The 21,683-nt window shown below is 49.1% G+C and overlaps 1 gene segment (V, D, J or C); it reads right to left on the bottom strand.

The window, feature by feature from the left end:
• Positions 1-213: 213 nt before the first annotated feature.
• Positions 214-20,773, bottom strand: LOC138520330 (T cell receptor alpha variable 26-2-like). The segment is given in 2 exon segments: positions 214-554; positions 20,704-20,773. Coding segments are annotated over 2 exon segments (411 nt in total).
• Positions 20,774-21,683: the final 910 nt, after the last annotated feature.

Below are 21,683 nucleotides of genomic sequence, written 5' to 3'. Positions count from 1 at the left end.
AAATCTGCATATGTTTGGCATTCACATGAAGGATTTACCTGCAGCATAATTCTGAAGGTAAATCCTCCACTTCAAGGAAAATTGGCAATAATTCCATTACCGCCAAACAAAAGAACAGTAACGGAATGACTGCCATTTTTTGGCAGCACCGCCAGACTTAGAATAAGGTCCATGGTGCTTTAATTACAACACTGAAGTGCATCCAGCAGATTATTATTCATTGCTGCTAGCAGAGGATATTGTGCACTGCTGAAACTGTAGTGCAGCACTGTGCTCCATTGCGCAGTAATATAGTCCTGAGTCATGCATATTCGTGCGGCTCAGGTGCAGGGATGTGTGTTTGTTCTCTGTTTGCAACACCATTGTGATTTCCCTCTCCTGACTGATGCCACTCGTGCTCCGTGTCAGGATATGTTCTGGTGGTCTGCCATAGCCCTGCTTATACCACTGCAGGCTGTACTCCGACCCCTCGTAGCTGCAGTTTAACTGAACAGGACCCCCTTCAGCAACAAACATATTTTCAGCCTGCAAGACTTTGTACTGCCCCAGAACACCTGTGAAAACAGAGAATATGTGAAGTTAATTCAAATCAAACCGTATGCCAATACCCTGTTTTGCGAGCGCCTCCGGAAGCCTAAACATAGCTAGACATGTGTGTAGATATAGTAGATGAATAAAGGCCAGAGTTATACATGCCAGGATGCTAACATGCGATTTCAAGTTAAACACTGATCTTTGAAATAAGATCACTCGCTAAGCTATCTAAGTGGCTAGGCCACTCCGAATACCTCAGAAATAGCATAGCAATGTACATGTTCATAGTACCTGGCAGTATTGAAATGATGAGGGCGAGCACTGACATTTTGCAGGCTGGGGAATGAGGTTTTTTGGTGCTTGCATAACGTTTTGTAGCACTGCATGTTCTGCCCCCGCCCCCACACTAGCGGTGGTTTGTGGTAGACACAGAAATGATCCATCATGTCTCCTTCGGGCTCACTTGAGCTCAACAGGATGCAGACTCTCTTTCATATGCTGTGGGCCTCGACTTCGAGACAACATATCGGGTGGGCGGTTGTGCACTTGATCTTGCCGTAATAGTGTGCTTTGAAATAAATGCCTTTTGTACTCCCACCGTTACAAGGCATCACACCTTCTTTAAATTATTGCAAGGTCACTTAGATGTGCTCACAGCGCTGCTGTGAGTGTGTCATCTCATAGTGGTGATCAAAAGTTGCCCCGTGCACTGGGGGACTGGGTGGATTTCGGAAGTAACGGGTAATAAAACGAAATAATTTGACTGTGCATGGAAGACCTAGCGCTGCTTACAGGAACTGGTGCAAGAGCAAAAAGCACTAGGACACACATTTCCCTAGTGCAAAAAACTATCTCAAAATGCATTTTTGCATGTAGGAAATATGTGCCCTAGTGCTATTCCTTGCATAAGTATGACGTTTGCGCTACGGCAATTTTTGTCACAGTGCCACCTGCTCTTGTGCAAAGTTTCTGTAACACTGTCACAGGGGTGGTATTGTAAAAACATTGCAGCTGTGTAAGTACAATTAACAATATGGCAAGGATGGTTCCGGTGCAAAAAATAAATTTGTGCAATGCATTTTTGACACGGGGCAAGGGGCAATTTTTCCCTAGTCTATTGCCTGGATGCAAAAACCGTTAATGGCAATGAGTTGTTATTTATATAGCGCTTTTGCCAAAGGGCCAGCGCTGCACATAGAACATATTTAATGATAATGATGTGTTATATAGCGCCTTTATCAGAGCAAGTATTTACTTACAATATCACCCAACCGAAATTGGTACTCATTTATCGACCTCGGAAAGATGAAAGACTGAGTTGGCGTTGCCGGGGTTCAGACCTGCAGATCACGCTCAGATTACTGCATCAAGAGTTCAACCCGCTGAGCTATCTTACCGGCAATACAATTACATATAATTATCAACCAACCTAAGTTTTTACTCATGTATTGACCTCAGAAGGATGAGGGGCTTAGTTGGCCTTAAAGGGATTCAAACCTGCGACCTGCAGATATCGCACAGATTGCAGCAGTAGGCACACAACCCGTTTATTTATTTTACAGGTAAAAGAAACTGTTTTGTGCACTAGGATCACTTTCTGTCATACTGCTTTCTGCACGTGAACTAGTGCAATGTATATTCTTTGAAGGCGGAGCATATGCAGAAAAGACCAGGGCCTCTTCGTAGAAGCTTTGCATTTGATATTTGTGCAATTGTGTATGCTATTTGCACTAGCGCAAAAACTGCTCTAATCCAAATAAATATTCTTTCAATGCATTTTTTGACCAGGGCAATTGCCTGTCCTAGCACTAATGAAGTTCTATATTAGAACTCGGGAAAACATTATCCTGGTGTTAAAATGCATTGAAAGAATATGTTTTTTAAACTAGCGCAATGTTACCTAGTCCAACTATCATGCAATATTCCATTTGCATCAGTACAGAATTTCCGTAATGAGGCCCAAGTTATTAAATCCTGTGTGAAAGTGGAGAGTTCACGAGAGACCAGAGTGTGTGGAGCACAGAATAGGAATGATACATGGTGGAAGCTGAGGCGGAGCCAGGATTGTCTAGCAAATGGGGCCTGATGCTAATGTAGTTGGGCCCACTGCACTGACAAAAAGATCTGTAAATGCCCACACAGCGCTGCTGAGTGGGCATTTACAGATTTTGGATGGGCCTTGCCCCTCAGGCCCTACCAGAGGCCTACGCCTCTGGTTGGAAGGAAGGACACAGGCCCCTGGGGCAGAACAGGTAATACTGATGCAGGAGCTACCAAGTGTCAGGCTGTTTCTCAAGGCCAAGTGGAAGATAGTTTGACTGACATGTATAGGTAGTACTGCTGGCTCATCTCACTGCTCGGTGGTTTTCTACTGTGTCGGAAATGGGATCCCAGGATCCTACGGTATCCTGGCTCACCTTTCACAGACATGTCCCAGAGAAGTTTAGTGCTAATCAGCATGTGTTGGACAACACACAAGGTTATATGATTGTACTCAGGTGCAATAAATATCAATTAACAGCCAAATATATATAAAAAAGAGCTCTTTAATCACTTAACAAAGACCTTAAAATTCATTAGGTAATGTAAAAAATAAATAAAAAAGAAATATCGTCAATAAGTATGACAACATAACACAGTGTCAGAAGCTCGTTTTCCGGCTTTTGGACAAACTATTTTTAAAACCTTCATACCCATAGAGTTGTAGTTCTTGATTTAGAGGGCCTATGGCAAAAGACCATGCAGACTCATTATGAGTCTGGTGGTATATGGTAAATGATGCCACTTTTAGCATACCGCTGAATCAGAAGTCGTTTCTAATTCCGCCAGCAGAATTAGCGCCAGAGGAAATAACTCAAACATGTGATGACATGATCCCCTGTGGAATCATAGTCAAGATACAAAATGGTATTTCTGCTGTATTACAAGTTGAGATACCACCAAAAATGGGTGGTAATTCCAACACAAACACAGTGCAGTTACCTCCACCTGGTAGGAGGAGCTCAATGCATACAGCTGAATATAATTAGGCCACAGGTGCACCCAATCCACTCAGGAAGCGGACATAAGGCCCACTCCTGCCTCAAACACACTTTCCACCACCATGTTGCCACTAGCTGTTGCGTATTTGGACATGCAGCTGTTCCTGCTCCGCATTGAGCTGCAGAGGTTGGAAGAGCAGTGTTAGGGAGAATTATCTGTTTAGGCTGATTTTCCTAACCTAGTGAGTCCCCCAGCAGCTTTGCTGGATTTTTGGGGTTTATTTTTTTCTCCTGCCAAGAGTGAGACTCTTTTACCCTCACTCTTGGACATGATTTGAGTGTGTTTCTTTGGATCTAGAAGTGTTTAATGGGCTATGGGGTCTTTTACTCCATAGGGTTTCATGTGTTTTTGTGATATGTGTTACACAGCACCCTCAGTGCAGTAACACAGGGGTGTCATAGTGACCCCCAGTATAGACTCCATACCCTGGGACTGACTACTGTCTCCCAGGGCATGTAAAGTCACCATTGACTTTACTAGTCTTAAATTCTGAGCAGAACCAGTACCAACCATCATATTGTGGACGTACTGGCTGGGGCAATTCGATTGCCCCAGGGTCTGTTAGTCGAGGGGGCACGTCTCCGTCCCCCCTGATCGAGTTTTGGCTGGTGGCAGTGGATACTACTTTTTATATTCAACCGCGAATATTTTCCCATGGGATTTCCCATTGTTTTAGGCTACTATCTTTATTTAATTATTTACGGTAGCCTCGAACATACCGCCGGTTTATTTAATTAATATTAATTCTCCGGTTGGTATTTTTTGCCAAAACTTGATTCTAAAATGGCGTTTGTGTTCTCTTCTGTGACTCCAACCCAAGTTGAGCCCTTTGTTACACTTTTTGGCGGGCTTCTCCACAGAAGCCCTCCAAAGTGGTGCCACTATGTCTGGGGTACTTAGGAGGGGTGGAGGGGAATTTAGGCACCCTGGGCTGAGTTGCCTAGGCAACTCAAGTCGCACTCCGTCCTGATTGGCCCAAGTGGTGAGCCGGCCGGCTCACCACTTAGCATGTTTGAGTGACAGCTAGGCTGAGTGAATGGGGGTTTGCTGCATAAAAGCAGGGCTTTGGGGACTGGAACTTCAGAAGTCGCCACAGGACCTAACAATCCGACGAGGGAGAAGCTGAGCTGACCTGCCACGACACCACCACCGGTGGAGCCCTGCTGGACTGCCTCACCACTTTTCCCAACGACAGAGGAGATCTCCCGCCGGAGAGTCTTCTTCCTTTGACTGGTGGGGATAACCAGTTTCACCGTCTTTTCGCTTTCCCGACGTACCTCGTGGCCGCCTTGCCTGTGCCAAGCACCCCGGCAACCGGGATACCACGTTTTACCACGACCGCGAGACAAAGGTACCACCTTTAACCGGAAAACTCCGCGGCTGGTTTCTGCCCTGGTAGTGCAACGACCTTCATCTTTCCTCCAAGTCGAGATCTTCTCTTCCCCTGGACGATGACGCAACTTGCACCCACTACCAGGAACAACTGCCACCGCTGGAGGATCCTTCCCACTTAAGGTACCGTGTCCCGCCTGGCTTCCCTTGCTACCGACTGTACGGGGTAGATTTAGCCCCCGGCTTTCGAACCTGGGTTAGCCTGGGACACCTTGGCTAAACTTTTCTAAGCCTCTCTAAATGCTTTTCTGAACCCTCTGCAAGACTTTCTAAGCCTAGTGTAACTGTGTGATCTTGGGCGCATTTGTGCTCTGCTCTCTCTAAGAGTGGGCCCAGCCTTTGGACTTTGGCTCACCAGTGACTTTTTGCTCTCTGCCTTGCTAACAGTGTTCTGGAATCGTAGAGTGGTGTACCTTTTCATATTCTGTCTCCCCCCCCCTTTTTCACAAACTTATTAGAGTGCAATCTAGTTAAGCGCTCACCTCTGTATGAAAATAAGTGGTGTTTTACTGTGACTTTCTAATAGGGAAAAAGGGGTGTATATATCATAATAGTAACTGTGTTTATAATATTTTACAATAAGAGTGCTGGAGTGTTTCAACTGTGTGTTTTTAAATAAATAATTATATACTTTGATACCAAAGCTCTGGTCAGTGTTTGCTTGTATTATTGTATCTGAGTGCCTATTGAGTATACTTTGCATACTGCCTAACTCTTCTTGAGGGAAGTCTGACTGCTCAGCCACAGCTACCAGGTAAATCTGGGTGGTACAGACTGCTACCAAGTGGGTTTACTGCCAACACCTGTAGTCTTAAATCTTTTGCAGTGGTCCCTAAGGGAACTGCACAGGTTTCTGCCTAACACTGGTGGCAGCGGTGGGATTTGTATTGAGTATACACTTTAGAGTGCTTGAGGATACCTTAGTACAACTAACCACAAAGCTTAGCACTGAAAAAGTAATCTTTCTAACATGTCAACTATGGAAACTTATAGTCAAGAGTCCCTTGCTACAAAAACTGCTGATTGTTTAAGAGTATTGTGTAAGCATAAGAACCTCCTGACTAAAGGCAAGAAAATGGAGTTAATAGAAAGGTTGTTAGCTAACCAAAGTCTGGATGATGGGTCTGAGGAACCTAACATGCCAGAAAATGTAGATAACAGTATAGAAATTGATATTGATCAAAATGTTGATAATCTTGAGGAAGAGTCAGAAGAGGAGGGTGAGGCTGCTGTGACTGTCACCCCTACGCCCCTGTCTGCTCTACTTGCTGTACCTACTGGGCCTTTGCCAAGTCCCACACTTAGTCCTCAATATCTCGAATTAGAGAAAATGAAACTTGAACTAGAGTTCAAAAGACTGAATACTCTGGCTGAACAGAGACATCAGGAAATGAATCAAGAACTAAGGCTAAGGGAAATAGAGCTCAAGCATGAGCTAGAAATGAAGAAATTATCTGTCGAAAAAGCTTCTCTCTCTGGCTCCTCTAGAAGTTCCAGTCCTAAAAGACCCCGGATGCCTAAAGAATTGGTTGGTATGTATGAGCTTAAGTTGGATGTGTTGGACTGGTTGTCTCTGTTTGAATATAATCATGGGCTCCAGAACATCACAGGAAATGACTTACTCACCTGGTTGTTCTCTAGGCTTCCCCCTGTTGCAACTGATGTGGTAATGGAGTTGGGGGAGGAGGATAGGAAAGAGTATGAATGTGTGAAACTAGCTCTGATAGCTAGATCTGGGAAGACCCCTTCCCAGTATCTTAAGAGGTTTAGGACCCTCAAAAAGAATGATGGTACCCCTTGGGCTAACTGGCTGAGTGAGTGTTTGAAAAACTTAGAGAGATGGATTAAGGGTTACAAAGTGAACACTTATGAAGGTATGAAGAATCTTTTTATGTTGGAGTCAATTTATGATGCCTGCTCTCTTGAGCTCAGACAGCACTTGGCTGATTCAAATGATTTAGATTCCAGGAGACTAGCTAAGGCTGCTGACTTGTGGGTTGCCAACAGGGCCACTCACAAGGATTCAGGGGTCACTCAGAAAAAGGATGAGGGAAAGCAGCCACCTAAAGTGAATCCAGAGAATTCTAATACCTCCCATCCCAAAGAGGGCCACAAACAACAAAATAACCAGGGTAAGCCCCAGGGTAAACCGAATCAGGCTAGTGTACCTTCTGGTCAACAACCAGAAGGAGGTCAGAACAAGCCACCCTTTCAGAGAGCATTTGGACAATGCTATATCTGTAAGGCTACTGACCATATCAAAGGGGATCCCAGATGCAAGGGTTAACCTGCAGGGATCAGCACAGTCTCCTTAGCCTTCACTCCTGAGGATGAAGTACAGATGGCTAGTGCCCACTTTGAACTCTTTGCTGAAGAACCCTTGGGTCTTCAAGCAACTGTAAACTTATAGCCTAAGGGTCTGGTTAGTCCCCAGAATAGGGTGGTGTATAACTCCCTACCTGTTAGCTCTAAGGTGTATTATGTGGACAGTGTTCTTGTCAATGGTCAGGATACTCCTGCCAGGAGAGACACTGGGGCCAGCAGAACAGTAGTGGATGAAAGCTTCTTTCACCCTGAGGATGTGGCAAAAGCACCCAAAGGTCCCACTAAGATGTCTGGAGGCCCTGTCCAAATGGTTCCTATTCTACCAGCCCTTATTCAGTGTAACAACATGACAGTAAGGATCCCTGTCAGTGTTCAGACTGAGGTGCCTGGGAAGGTCCTGTTGGGGAATGACCTGAGAACTCTAGAAGTAGTGTCACATACCCCCAGGCCTCCCAGTATGGAGAACCAGAACCTAACCAAATTGGCTAGAGAGGCCACCTTAAGGGACCACTCTAAGCCTGTGGGAACCTCTACTGAGACCCCCACTACAAGCCCTGGTGTTAGTAAGTTGACCTCTAACCCAGGCACATTTCAGGCTAGTACATTAGGGAAATGGGAGCCCCAACCAAGCTCCATCATTGTTCCCCCAATTTCAGAGTCTGTGACTCCCCCTGCTTCAGAGGAAGAGGTGGATAAACCTACTGGGCCCTTACCTAGGCCTAAGAGAACTGGTATTTCTCAATGCTGGTGGAAAACCAGGAAAGTAAAAGTCTAAGGCCAAAAACCTTCAGACTGTTGGACCTTCTACTGAAGACCCCAAGTCAAAACCTAGTATTAGGGGGGAAACTCCTAAAGTAGGTAAGGTTAAATCTAAGAGGAAGGGGAAGCAGGTACATTGCCTAACCCCAACCCCTCCAACCAAGAGGCCTAAAACCCAACCTGCTCCCCCAAGAGAGGTGGTGAGGAACCTTGGAGGCCCCTCTAGATCTAAGGGAATCCTTTATAAGGACCCCTTGAAAAAGCCTAACACAGGTTCAGAAGTTGTACCAACTTCTGACGGACTGGTCAACCAGATCCCCTATAACTTTAAAAAGACTGATGTTCCTCAAAGGGTTTGTAGGTCATATAGCTTACAAAGGAAAACCTTTGATTGGGCCATAGAACATAGGTCAAGGTTTCACCATCAAAATGCTGATGGACTGTCAAGACCGGTGGGGGGGTCTGTACTTCCGCTCTCTATATGGTAGAGGAGAGGCACAGAAGACCCCAGCCAAGATTCTCGATTACGGTAGCTATGGACGAGCAATCAAGGCCTAGCTTCTCAGGAGGTGATGCAGGCTGGTTCTTAAGTACAGGGTATCCCCAAGCCCCCACAAAGGAATGTCCACACACTGTATTACTGAAAACACAGTCTTTATATAATTAATATTCAAGGGTTATGTACACTTATCACAATAACGCACTTTGTGCTCAGGAAAATCAGCAATGGTAAATATCTACAATTCTAAAGTGGTACCACTAATATTAGACCTCATTAAAGTGCATTCACAATACTGTTAAAATGGCACACAGATCAATAAGAAGGAAACCAGCAATAGAGAGAGGAGAGATAACAGAGGGTTGAAACAATAGGCAGAATACTGGCCCCTACCACTGGACACAGTTCTGTGTGGAGATCCCCCCACCTGGGCAACCTGTAAAATAAAGAGATATAACACCAGCCCAGTCCGTATATTGTTCAATAGTCTATTTCTCTCCTATAATGTTTTTACCCCCCCAATGTACCTGGTGGAGTCGAGTTCTTCGAAGAGGCGTCGACAGATCCTTCTTGAATGACCCCCTTTAAAGCAGGAGTCACGGATCGTCGAGAGGCGTCGAGAAGCGTCGAGGAACTCGGTGTTCGGTGTCGGGGAATCGACGGCCCTTCTTGAATGCCTTCCCTTTCAAGCGGGAGACACGGGGCGTCGAACGTCCGACAACAAACAAGGTAGAACGGCGTCGATGAGGCGGCAGGCTTCGATCCGAGCGGTGCTCGTCGGCGTCGAGACGTCGGCGTCCTGCGAGGAAGAGGCGTGCGGGGCACCTCGGCGACACTAGTTCTGGACCGCAAAGATTGTGGGTGACGGTGGCCCAGCAAGGGCGTCGAGTCGCTCGAGTCTTTGGGGTCGTGAGGTGGCGGGAAACCCACCGGCGGATTCTCCTCGGCGCGTTGGTCGTCCTCGACTTTCTCCGGCGGGACAAAGCGGCCGACGATGCGGACGAGGGAGTCCTTCAAGGCAAATGTTCTTAGGCAAGGAGCGGACGGCTCCGGTCGTCGGCGGCACGGCGTCAAGTGGTTCCCACGGCGGGGCAACACAACTTCGACGGGCCTCCAGCGGTTACACAGACCTGCGAACCCTGGTCGACGGCAATGGACTTCGACAGCGTCGATGTCCGGGTGCTTCACTTCGATCTCCTCGGCGGTCCCGTCTCGGGTCGGCAGCCTTTCGAGGGTCTGACTTCCAGGGCGCTTCGGCGAAGATTCAGCGGTGCTCGATGGTCCCTCGGAGCACGGGAAGAGGGCGCCTAGCCAGGTCCTCTCTCGGGTCAGTCCTCGACGATTTCGACAACCTTCAGTTCCGTCGAAGCAAATGCCACAGCAAGTCTTCTTCTTCCAGCTGGACGTCGAGGATCAGCAAATCCAGTTACTCTTGAGTGGAGACTCAGCTTCTGAATGCTTCTGAACAATTTCCAGTGGTGAGAGGTCCCCAGATATACTATTCTGTCTCTCATCCACACTGCTGGCACACACACAGCAGCCAATCACACAGAAGGGCATTCATGCAGTCAGTCAGCCAATCAGGCACACAGTGCATTCAGGCCACACTCCTCCCTTTCAGACACTCACAACAAGGAATGTGGATTGGGACAAGTACCCAGCCATTCAACACTACACACTGCATTCAGGCCAGTTTCGGGCAGGGCTGTCTCAGTCTTTGTCTCTCATGCCAGAAACCAGACAACCACAACAAGGAGTGTATATTGGTCACACACTCCATTCACCCAGGTCCCACCCACAGGAGGTACCCATAACATACAGTCACTGGGAAGGCTCCAGTCAGTCTAGCTGGGCCTTTACAACAACACCATATATGGAACTTCCACCCAACAGCCAGTCAGGGGGAAGGGACAGAGTCAGGGCTTCCCAGGACTTTGGGAAAAACAAGATAACAGGCAATAGAAAGCAAGAGGCCACAGGGGCCATCTTGTTTCCTATCAGGAATCAACTGATTCCAATGGCAGGGCCTGGGTATCCCAAAATGGAGGACACCCAGAGCACCTGTCAAATTCAGCATGGAGCTGCCACCAGCCCATACCCTGCTCTGTGGGCCACCCACAGGTGCCCAAAAACATACACTAGGGGCACAGGGTTGTACCCCTACCCATGGGTGCCATAAGGGTATCCCATGGGTCTGTTCACCAAACCAAAAGAGAGCTGCACTGCCAGGAGTCCCTCATGGACTCCTGGGCAGAAAACATGACAGAACACACGGTAAAAACAGAAAAAGGACAAGGATTCAGAGGCCCTGTCCCTCAGATGCATTTCCGGCATCACAGTCGCCCCCCCCAGACTGAGGTGGAGGGTGCCTAATCTCCCACGGGATAGACACCCTCATCCAGACGGTCAACATACCTTCTGGAAAGGCCATCTGCATTATCGTGACTCTTCCCTGGTCTGTGCTCTATGGTGAAGTCTAGCCCTTGTAGGCTAATCGACCACCTGAGCAATTTCGGATTCTCACCCTTCATCTGCATAAGCCACTTCAGGGGCTTATGATCTGTTTGGACCTTGAAGGTGGACCCCGTAAGGTAGGGCCTAAAACGCCTAAGGCTCCAAACTATACTAAAACATTCCTTTTCAACAGTAGCCCACCTAAGTTCTCTACCCTTGAGTTGTCTACTGATGAATATGATAGGATGTTCTCTCCCTTTGTCATCTAACTGGGACAAGACAGCTCCAATTCCGGTGTCGCAGGCATCCGTCTGGACGATAAAGGGTCGGCTGTAGTCAGGCGCACTCAACACAGGTGCCCTACACAGACTTTCTTTCAAGCCATCAAAGGCCCTCTGACAGTCTTCAGTCCAATTAACCTTCCTAGGCTGTTTGGGTGAAGTTAGAGCTGTCAGGGGTGCAGCTATGGTTCCATAGTCTGCCATGAAATTGCGATAGTACCCAGTGAGGCCCAAAAAGGCTCTCACCTGGGTTTGAGTAGTGGGAGTCTCCCAGTTCTGTACGTCCTGTACTTTACTGGAGAGAGGTTGGATTTGACCCCCTCCTACCTCATGACCAAGATAGGTAACTTTCCCCTGAGCTATCTGGCACTTGGTGGCCTTGATAGTGAGGTTAGCCCTTTTCAAGGCCTGCAACACCTTATCCAGATGTGTCAAATGCTCTTCCCAGGTGGAACTGTAGACGGCAATGTCGTCTAAGTAAGCCACACAAAAGGCTTCCAGCCCACTGAGCGCATGGTTGACCAATCTCTGGAAGGTGGCAGGGGCATTCTTCAACCCAAAGGGCATGACCCTAAACTGGTAGAGTCCCTCAGGTGTGGAGAATGCCGTCTTTTCCTTGGCATGGTCCGTCAGAGCTATTTGCCAATAGCCTGAGGTAAGGTCAAAGGTGCTCACAAATTTGGCAGCACCTATAGTGTCCACGAGCTCATCAGCCCTGGGCAATGGGTGCGCGTCAGTTTTGGTGACGGCATTGACTCCTCGGTAGTCCACACAGAACCTCCAATCCTTGGTACCCGCCGGGGAACTTGCCTTGGGGACAAGGACCACTGGACTGGACCAGGGACTGGTGGAGGGTTCAATAACACCCAGATCCAACATCTTGGCGACCTCAGCCTGGATGTGGTTTTTGACGGTATCTGACATACGATAGCTCCTGCTTTTGACAGGCACACTGTCACCAGTGTCAATTTCGTGCTTACACCACGGTGTAAGGCCCGGTGTCAGTGAAAACAGAGGGGCATACTGCTGGAGCAAAGCCCGGCAGGCCCTCTGCTGCTCTGTTGTCAAATCGGGAGAGAGTTGTACTCCCTCCACTGAGCCATCCTGAGGGTTGCTATGCAGCAAATCAGGAAGGGGCTCACTCTCATCCTCTTCTTGCCCTGAAGCTAGCAAGAGACATGAGACCTCTGCTCGCCTGTGGAAAGGCTTGAGCCTGTTGACATGGAATACCTGGGGGGCTACCCCAGAGGCTCCCATGTCCACCAGATAATTGACTTCGCCCATCTTGGAGATGATCCTGAAGGGTCCAGTCCACTTGTCTGCCAAAGCTCTAGGCTTGGTAGGCTCCATCACAAGGATTTCCTGTCCCGGAGTCCAATCCACTTGCGAAGCTTTCAGGTCATGCCAGTACTTATTCAATTCCTGGCTGGCCTTGAGATTTGCTGTTGCCTGACCCATCATTTGTGTCATCCTCCGCCTGAGGCCTAACACATAGTCCCCCACTTGCTTGGCGGGACCTGGAGGGGTGGCTTCCAAGCCTTCTCGGATCAAGGCGAGGGGCCCCCTCACGGGATGTCCAAAGAGTAACTCAAAGGGGCTGAAACCAACACCCTCTTGAGGTACCTCTCTGTAAGCAAACAGCAGGCATGGCAGGAGGAGATCCCATTTCCTCCTTAGGGGCTCTTCCAAAGCACCTAGCATGCCCTTGAGAGTTTTGTTAAATCTCTCAACCAGACCATTGGTCTGGGGGTGGTAAGAGGTGGAGAACTTGTAGGTTACCCCGCACTCTTTCCACATGGTTTTCATGTAACTAGACATGAAGTTGGATCCTCGGTCAGAGACAACCTCCTTGGGGAATCCAACACGGGTGAAAATGCCCAGGAGAGCCCTGGCAACCACCTTGGCAGTAACAGTCCGAAGGGGTATTGCCTCAGGGTACCTGGTGGCATGATCTACCAAGACCAGGATGAACCGATGTCCACCTGAAGTGGGAGGGTCAAGGGGACCGACGATGTCGATGCCCACCCTCTCAAATGGTGTGCCAACCACTGGTAATGGCTGCAGTGGGGCAATGACCCTGCCTCCAGTCTTGCCAGACAACTGACAAGTTGGGCAGGTCCTGCAGTGGGACTCCACCTCTACTCCCATCCGTGGCCAGTAGAAATGGGCAGAGAGCCTCTGCTTAGTCTTCTTGGTCCCAAGATGACCAGCCAAGGGCACCTCATGCGCCAACTGCAGTAGGAAGGGCCTGTAAACCGGGGGTACCACCAACCTCTTGCGGGCACCAGGTTCGGGCTTAGTGGGCTCACTAACAAGGAGCTCACCCTCCCAATAAATCTTGAATGTCCTAGGCACTTCACCTTGTGCCTGGGACAGGGCCTGTTTCCTCAGGCCCTCGAGAGAGTGGCACTCTCTCTGTCCCTTACAGAAGTCTGCCCGGGAGGGTCCCCCTTCAGCTAACAAGCATTGAAGGTCGGGATGATCCTCCGGGTTGAGAACCTCTCCCACAGGAGAGTCTTCTGTCTCTTCTCCCACAGGAGTTGAGTTTGGGTTTTCCGCTGGACCCAGCCCGTCCGGAGCATGGATCCCATTGGGTGCTGTCGGAACAGCAGGAAGAGAAGGTGTTCCCTCCACAGAGGTGGCCTTCTTGGTCTTCCTTCTTCTTGCCTTAGGCCTCGCCTTTGGCTCGGATACCTGACTCACAGCCAGACCCGGTGTCACCTGTGACCTAGTGACTGCAGCAGCAGTCATGGGAAGACCATCCGAGATCAACCCCAACTCTACTAGATCATTTCCTAACAGAATGTTAGCAGGGACATTGTCCTGAACCAGGACAGGAAGCTTTGCTGTCTTGTCTCCAATCATGAGTGTGACTAGGGCTACAGGCGATAATTTGGGAGGCCCACCAGCTAACCTGGTGGTTTGCAGAGGAGCACCTTCATAGTCCTCTGGCTTGAGCAGGGTCCTGTCCACCACTGTCATGCTTGCCCCAGTGTCTCTCAAACCAGTAGAAGGCTGGCCATTCAAGAGGACACTTCTCAAAAATCTACGGGTGTTCTGTGGGATAGTCGCCAGTACTTCTGCGTACTGGTCCCAGGCCCCAAGGGACACTAAGGAAATCTCTACTGGAGCACCAAATGTGATTCCTGTAGAGGAGGGGAGGACAGTGGCCTCCACCTCAGACACGGGGTAAGGGTAGGTCAGGCTGACAGCCTGTACTCCAAGTGCCTTACCTTTACACTTGGGGTCACCCCTTTTGTGATCCAGAGCCCCACAATCCCAACAAGTGCCAGGAGTGCGGGGTACGGTACTGGAACCACTGGGAGCCTGCTTTGCAGCAGGTGGACCACTACTCTTATTCCCACCCACAGAGGACTTATCCCCACTAGATTTTTGGGTCTTAGGAGAGGAAGGTTTTGGTTTACCCGACTGTGACTGCTTTTGGGACTCCTCAGCTTTCTGAGAGGCCCCCTTTTCTTTGTCCTTGTCCTTCCCACTGGAGTCCTTAGGGGACACCCGGTGGGAGACCCACTTGTCAGCCAACCTAGCCAGCTTAAAGGGGTCCAAAATGTTCTGGTCAGCCACATACTGACGCAGCTCTGGTGAACAGGCTTCAGAAAAATGCTCAAAAAACAAGAGGTGGGACAACTCAACAAAAGTTTTCACCTTGTATCCATCAATCCACCCCATCATGTTCATGTGCGCAGTACTCACCCAGTCAACCCAAGACACATTCTCTCTTTTCTTAAATTCCCTGAACCTTTTAAGGTATTGGGCAGGTGTCTTGCCAAACTTGGCAATCAAAGCAGACTTCATACACTCATACTGACCCCTTTCTTCCACACTCAGCTTCAGAATACAGTCATATCCAGTTTGAGGCACTCTGCTTAACAAACACGTAGCCCAATCTCTTTTATCTACATCATGAATTGCACAAGCCATTTCAAACGCTTCAATCCATTGGAGGATATCTGAACCCTCCACAAACACACCAACCAAATCTTTCATAAACTTGGTGGCTGGGGACCTGCCACTCTCAATTGGTCTAGCTGAAGTCTCCACTCTAGCTCTCTCTAGCTGGATTCTCTGACATTCAGTGTCCTTGTCTTTGAGCGCAAGATCCCTATTCTTGAGTTCCACTTGCTGTGCCAGCTCCTCTTTCTTAAGCTCAGCTTCTATTTCCAACTTGCGATATTCAAAGGCCAATTTCATCCTTAATAACTCAAGTTCCATGGAATTGCTGGGGTTTGGAACAGAGGCAGCAGGAATGGTGGCATTCCCAGAAACAGATTCAGCGACAACCCCAGGGGCAGAGTCCTCACTGGTTGCATCCCCCCCTTCATCAAGGGTTTCACCATCAGTCTGGTAGTCCACCAGGGCAGCTATCAGCTCAGCCCTAGACTTATCCACAAAGTCCAACTCCCTGGCTTCACAAGCACTCTGGAGAGCCTCTAAGCTCATCCGAGTCAATTTACCATTTGCAATGGGCTCCATTGCCTGTAATGCAGTTATTTGGTACACACCCAAACCTTAATCTAATAAAGTGCGGATATTTTGTAAGTGGCACGGTTATACACTGAGTCTTAAAACCATAAGCATCCCACCGCTGCCACCAGCTTGTCAAGACCGGTGGGGGGGTCTGTACTTCCGCTCTCTATATGGTAGAGGAGAGGCACAGAAGACCCCAGCCAAGATTCTCGATTACGGTAGCTATGGACGAGCAATCAAGGCCTAGCTTCTCAGGAGGTGATGCAGGCTGGTTCTTAAGTACAGGGTATCCCCAAGCCCCCACAAAGGAATGTCCACACACTGTATTACTGAAAACACAGTCTTTATATAATTAATATTCAAGGGTTATGTACACTTATCACAATAACGCACTTTGTGCTCAGGAAAATCAGCAATGGTAAATATCTACAATTCTAAAGTGGTACCACTAATATTAGACCTCATTAAAGTGCATTCACAATACTGTTAAAATGGCACACAGATCAATAAGAAGGAAACCAGCAATAGAGAGAGGAGAGATAACAGAGGGTTGAAACAATAGGCAGAATACTGGCCCCTACCACTGGACACAGTTCTGTGTGGAGATCCCCCCACCTGGGCAACCTGTAAAATAAAGAGATATAACACCAGCCCAGTCCGTATATTGTTCAATAGTCTATTTCTCTCCTATAATGTTTTTACCCCCCCAATGTACCTGGTGGAGTCGAGTTCTTCGAAGAGGCGTCGACAGATCCTTCTTGAATGACCCCCTTTAAAGCAGGAGTCACGGATCGTCGAGAGGCGTCGAGAAGCGTCGAGGAACTCGGTGTTCGGTGTCGGGGAATCGACGGCCCTTCTTGAATGCCTTCCCTTTCAAGCGGGAGACACGGGGCGTCGAACGTCCGACAACAAACAAGGTAGAACGGCGTCGATGAGGCGGCAGGCTTCGATCCGAGCGGTGCTCGTCGGCGTCGAGACGTCGGCGTCCTGCGAGGAAGAGGCGTGCGGGGCACCTCGGCGACACTAGTTCTGGACCGCAAAGATTGTGGGTGACGGTGGCCCAGCAAGGGCGTCGAGTCGCTCGAGTCTTTGGGGTCGTGAGGTGGCGGGAAACCCACCGGCGGATTCTCCTCGGCGCGTTGGTCGTCCTCGACTTTCTCCGGCGGGACAAAGCGGCCGACGATGCGGACGAGGGAGTCCTTCAAGGCAAATGTTCTTAGGCAAGGAGCGGACGGCTCCGGTCGTCGGCGGCACGGCGTCAAGTGGTTCCCACGGCGGGGCAACACAACTTCGACGGGCCTCCAGCGGTTACACAGACCTGCGAACCCTGGTCGACGGCAATGGACTTCGACAGCGTCGATGTCCGGGTGCTTCACTTCGATCTCCTCGGCGGTCCCGTCTCGGGTCGGCAGCCTTTCGAGGGTCTGACTTCCAGGGCGCTTCGGCGAAGATTCAGCGGTGCTCGATGGTCCCTCGGAGCACGGGAAGAGGGCGCCTAGCCAGGTCCTCTCTCGGGTCAGTCCTCGACGATTTCGACAACCTTCAGTTCCGTCGAAGCAAATGCCACAGCAAGTCTTCTTCTTCCAGCTGGACGTCGAGGATCAGCAAATCCAGTTACTCTTGAGTGGAGACTCAGCTTCTGAATGCTTCTGAACAATTTCCAGTGGTGAGAGGTCCCCAGATATACTATTCTGTCTCTCATCCACACTGCTGGCACACACACAGCAGCCAATCACACAGAAGGGCATTCATGCAGTCAGTCAGCCAATCAGGCACACAGTGCATTCAGGCCACACTCCTCCCTTTCAGACACTCACAACAAGGAATGTGGATTGGGACAAGTACCCAGCCATTCAACACTACACACTGCATTCAGGCCAGTTTCGGGCAGGGCTGTCTCAGTCTTTGTCTCTCATGCCAGAAACCAGACAACCACAACAAGGAGTGTATATTGGTCACACACTCCATTCACCCAGGTCCCACCCACAGGAGGTACCCATAACATACAGTCACTGGGAAGGCTCCAGTCAGTCTAGCTGGGCCTTTACAACAACACCATATATGGAACTTCCACCCAACAGCCAGTCAGGGGGAAGGGACAGAGTCAGGGCTTCCCAGGACTTTGGGAAAAACAAGATAACAGGCAATAGAAAGCAAGAGGCCACAGGGGCCATCTTGTTTCCTATCAGGAATCAACTGATTCCAATGGCAGGGCCTGGGTATCCCAAAATGGAGGACACCCAGAGCACCTGTCAAATTCAGCATGGAGCTGCCACCAGCCCATACCCTGCTCTGTGGGCCACCCACAGGTGCCCAAAAACATACACTAGGGGCACAGGGTTGTACCCCTACCCATGGGTGCCATAAGGGTATCCCATGGGTCTGTTCACCAAACCAAAAGAGAGCTGCACTGCCAGGAGTCCCTCATGGACTCCTGGGCAGAAAACATGACAGAACACACGGTAAAAACAGAAAAAGGACAAGGATTCAGAGGCCCTGTCCCTCAGATGCATTTCCGGCATCACATGGACTCTCTAGGATGTATGTCATCGACTAGAGGTATGAGGTTCATCCAGGAGTGGATTAAATCCTCCTGTCCCTTAGTCTAGGGGGGGGCGAGTGTTAGGGAGAATTCTCTGTTTAGGCTGAATTTCCTAACCTAGTGAGTCCCCCAGCAGCTTTGCTGGATTTTTGGGGTTTATTTTTTTCTCCTGCCAAGAGTGAGACTCTTTTACCCTCACTCTTGGACATGATTTGAGTGTGTTTCTTTGGATCTAGAAGTGTTTAATGGGCTATGGAGTCTTTTACTCCATAGGGTTTCATGTGTTTTTGTGATATTTGTTACACAGCACCCTCAGTGCAGTAACACAGGGGTGTCATAGTGACCCCCCAGTATAGACTCCATACCCTGGGACTGACTACTGTCTCCCAGGGCATGTAAAGTCAACATTGACTTTACTAGTCTTAAATTCTGAGCAGAACCAGTACCAACCATCATATTGTGGACGTACTGGCTGGGGCAATTCGATTGCCCCAGGGTCTGTTAGTCGAGGGGGCACGTCTCCGTCCCCCCTGATCGAGTTTTGGCTGGTGGCAGTGGATACTACTTTTTATATTCAACCGTGAATAATTTCCCATGGGATTTCCCATTGTTTTAGGCTACTATCTTTATTTAATTATTTACGGTAGCCTCGAACATACCGCCGGTTTATTTAATTAATATTAATTCTCCGGTTGGTATTTTTTGCCAAAACTTGATTCTAAAATGGCGTTTGTGTTCTCTTCTGTGACTCCAACCCAAGTCGAGCCCTTTGTTCCACTTTTTGGCGGGCTTCTCCACAGAAGCCCTCCAAAGTGGTGCCACTATGTCTGGGGTACTTAGGAGGGGTGGAGGGGAATTTAGGCACCCTGGGCTGAGTTGCCTAGGCAACTCAAGTCGCACTCCGTCCTGATTGGCCCAAGCGGTGAGCCGGCCGGCTCACCACTTAGCATGTTTGAGTGACAGCTAGGCTGAGTGAATGGGGGGTTGCTGCATAAAAGCAGGGCTTTGGGGACTGGAACTTCAGAAGTCGCCACAGGACCTAAGAATCAGACGAGGGAGAAGCTGAGCCGACCTGCCACGACACCACCACCGGTGGAGCCCTGCTGGACTGCCTCACCACTTTTCCCAACGACAGAGGAGATCTCCCGCCGGAGAGTCTTCTTCCTTTGACTGGTGGGGATAACCAGTTTCACCGTCTTTTTCGCTTTCCTGACATACCTCATGGCCGCCTTGCCCGTGCCAAGCACCCTGGCAACCGGGATACCACGTTTTACCACGACCGTGAGACAAAGGTACCACCTATAACCGGAAAACCGCGGCTGGTTTCTGCCCTGGTAGTGCAACGGCCTTCATCTTTCCTCCAAGTCGAGATCTTCTCTTCCCCTGGACGACGACGCAACTTGCACCCACTACCAGGAACAACTGCCACCGCTGGAGGATCCTTCCCACTTAAGGTACCGTGTCCCGCCTGGCTTCCCTTGCTACCGACTGTACGGGGTAGATTTAGCCCCTGGCTTTCGAACCTGGGTTAGCCTGGGACACCTTGGCTAAACTTTTCTAAGCCTCTCTAAATGCTTTTCTGAACCCTCTGCAAGACTTTCTAAGCCTAGTGTAACTGTGTGATCTTGGGCGCATTTGTGCTCTGCTCTCTCTAAGTGTGGGCCCAGCCTTTGGACTTTGGCTCACCAGTGACTTTTGCTCTCTGCCTTGCTAACAGTGTTCTGGAATCGGAGAGTGGTGTACCTTTTCATATTCTGTCTTTCCCCCCCTTTTTCACAAACTTATTAGAGTGCAATCTAGTTAAGCGCTCACCTCTGTATGAAAATAAGTGGTGTTTTACTGTGATTTTCTAATAGGGAAAAAGGGGTGTATATATCATAATAGTAACTGTGTTTAGAATATTTTACAATAAGAGTGCTGGAGTGTTTCAACTGTGTGTTTTTAAATAAATAATTATATACTTTGATACCAAAGCTCTGGTCAGTGTTTGCTTGTATTATTGTATCTGAGTGCCTATTGAGTATACTTTGCATACTGCCTAACTCTTCTTGAGGGAAGTCTGACTGCTCAGCCACAGCTACCAGGTAAATCTGGGTGGTACAGACTGCTACCAAGTGGGTTTACTGCAAAGACCTGTAGTCTTAAATCTTTTGCAGTGGCCCCTAAGGGAACTGCACAGGTTTCTGCCTAACAAGCAGCACAGGGTACAGGGGGCAGAGAGGAAGGGATGCCATGCAAGGCAAGCACATATAACCCGTGTCAGGCCCTCACCCTGGACCTTGACTGATAAACAGCTAATAACCCTGTACCGGCTGAAAATGGAGATCAATGCTGAGCTGTTCATCCTGACATGACAGAGAGCAGTATCAACATAAGATCAGCCTTACCCAAGCCGCTGAAGCTTGTGTCAATCCTACATTTCTTGGCAACTTGCACCTTCCAGCACACCGTGGGCATGCTCCATGGCATTTCCCAGCCTGCATTTTCTAATGTGCTTGTGCAGGTGCTGGAAGCTCTCTTGCGCCATATATCCTGAGACATCTCCCTGCCCACCACCCAGCACAGGAGAATGCCATGAAGGCATTTTCTGTATGCAGAAGCCCACATGTCCAACTGATTGCTGCTCTGTACTGCACCCATGTGGCATGGTGGCCCCCCAGGCATCTGAATAGGTATACCACAACATAATGCAATATTGCTCCCTGTATGTCCAGGTCACCTGCAATCCTGACCTCCTCCTTACACACTGCTGTGTTCACTGCCTGAGTTCCACCCACGATGCCATGGTCCTGAAGAACAGCACACTGACTGGGTACATGGAGAGGCACAGAGGGCAATGGACATGGATACTGGGTGAGTACAAGTGCCATAGCACACACTGATCTTGCAGCACTGGTGAAATGCCATGCGAAGGGGGAGATGTTACCACAACTGAACAAAGGATGCCCTTTCAAGTCCCTGTACATGTAGGACCTGCCCTCTCACCCCTTTGACCCGTGAACCTGTGCAAGGCCCTGATCAAAATATGGAAGTGGCCATCGTGAAACACGTACCCTCTTGTTCAGTTCTCTTGAGTCTGCACACAAACACCATTGATTTTAGCACACCAAATATGGGAGTATGTGATGCACTATGAATAGGCCTAATGATTCCTCTAGATTCAACATTTTTGATCATTTCAGCCAGTGACCCAATTAATGCCAGTGGCAACCTATATTTCTGCACACATACCGTCTCCCTCCCATGTCCTTCTGGTAGTATGGCAACATGCAAATCGGTCAGCCCACAGTCGTAGGCATCTTTGGCAAAAACCTGTTTGAACTCAAAAATATTTTCCTCAATTGGTCTTTTTCTTCTTCATTTGTGC

Source organism: Ambystoma mexicanum, chromosome 13 (assembly GCF_040938575.1).
Source record: "Ambystoma mexicanum isolate Mex_15411 chromosome 13, UKY_AmexF1_1, whole genome shotgun sequence".
NCBI classification, from domain to species: Eukaryota; Metazoa; Chordata; class Amphibia; order Caudata; family Ambystomatidae; genus Ambystoma; species Ambystoma mexicanum.
This window is presented reverse-complemented; position numbering and strand designations above follow the sequence as displayed.